The sequence below is a fragment of the Nanorana parkeri genome, unplaced genomic scaffold, assembly GCF_000935625.1.
Source record: "Nanorana parkeri isolate BGI_ZX_2015 unplaced genomic scaffold, ASM93562v1 scaffold2537, whole genome shotgun sequence".
Classification (NCBI taxonomy): Eukaryota; Metazoa; Chordata; class Amphibia; order Anura; family Dicroglossidae; genus Nanorana; species Nanorana parkeri.
This window is the reverse complement of record NW_017308805.1, coordinates 22,587-23,857: the sequence shown is the minus strand read 5'-3', so window position 1 is coordinate 23,857 and position 1,271 is coordinate 22,587. Positions and strand designations below refer to the sequence as shown.

The 1,271-nt window shown below is 53.4% G+C and overlaps 1 protein-coding gene across 1 annotated transcript in view; it reads left to right on the top strand.

Moving 5' to 3' along the window:
- The window catches only part of LOC108801862 (germ cell-specific gene 1-like protein), an 18,627-nt gene that overhangs the window by 8,162 nt on the left and 9,194 nt on the right, over positions 1–1,271 (top strand). Inside the window, exon 3 of the mRNA XM_018573772.1 lies at positions 934–981. Coding sequence (XP_018429274.1) covers positions 934–981 — 48 coding nt within the window. The remainder of the gene's footprint in view (positions 1–933; positions 982–1,271) is intronic.

Here is a 1,271-nt window from a genome sequence, read left to right as displayed (position 1 = left end):
AGGCGGCGGAATCCGGTTCCCGTCCTGACGGATCCTCCGCCAATAACACAATGTTCGGCCCCGCCGCAGCCAACGTCTTCCGGGAACGTCATCACCATCCTGCAGCTTCACCTCATACATAGGTCGCTGTCTGAAATCCGGCTTCATATACTAGTTGGCCACACGCCAGCTGGAAGATGAAATCAGGCTGCCAGTGTGAGTGGCTGCTCTGTGATGCGATAGAGGTGGTCTGACAGGCAGCAGAGGGATGGGGGCGGGGCGGTGGGCGGAGTTGTGACTTTCCTTGGTGACACACTACAGAGCCATATAGATCCACAAGGGGGCGGAGGGATCACACAGAGGATGGACATGACAGACCAGGAAGATATGTATTTCATAGATCAGAGGGGTCTTCTAGCAGTACTGGAGGTGATCCTGATCCCCGGATCTAACGCTGCACCCCCGGAATCAGCGTCACATCCCTTTTTTTTCGTCACCCCCCCGAATATCCCTGAAAACTGATACAATGTTGCAGCTGCACCTCAGAACATCCCACAGACAGGAAATCTCTCCTCCGCGTCCTCAGACCCCCAGAAATCATAGATTAGACTCTGTCATCCTTCGTGCTGGAAATTGTCCGTCGCTGAGTGACAGGAGGGGGGAGGGGTCATAATTCTCTAGTGTTCAATCAAGGCTGAGGTCAGAGGTCACACCAACGCAGCACGGAGCCCACACTGTCAGCTGGTTGTCACCGCATAAAGAGTCAAAACCATGCATGCAAATTGTGACTTTTCCTGTAGCGTTTAGCCCCGCCTTCTCCTCCCACAAGAGCCTCCCTATTGGTGACATGCAGAGTGCAGGAGTCCGCTTTAACTCTCATGAATGCCCCCTCCCCCGTTCTGGCGCTCACTATGGCGGCGTCTTTTAATTCGGAATGTTTCTTTTGTATTTCAGGTGAAAATTGCCGAAGCTTCATCGCGCTCACCCCCCCTGCAGACCGAGGTAACGCGTTTCCCTTTACTCTGTTTCATCCTTATTTGTGTACTGTCGCTTTAAATTTCTTCTGGGACTTATGAGGAACAATGGAGATCCCAAATCCCACAATAAGATGCTCCTCATTGAGCATCTTCTCCTGAGATTTGGGGGTGCCGAGCATTCCAGGATCTTTCCGGACCCCCTCCGTGACTCACCTTCTGGAGGCCGGGGGTAAGGGCAGGACATTCTGCTCCCCCGGGTTCTACTCTTATAGGATGCGGCCATTGCATGTGGGGGAGGGGGAGGGCGCTTTTCTA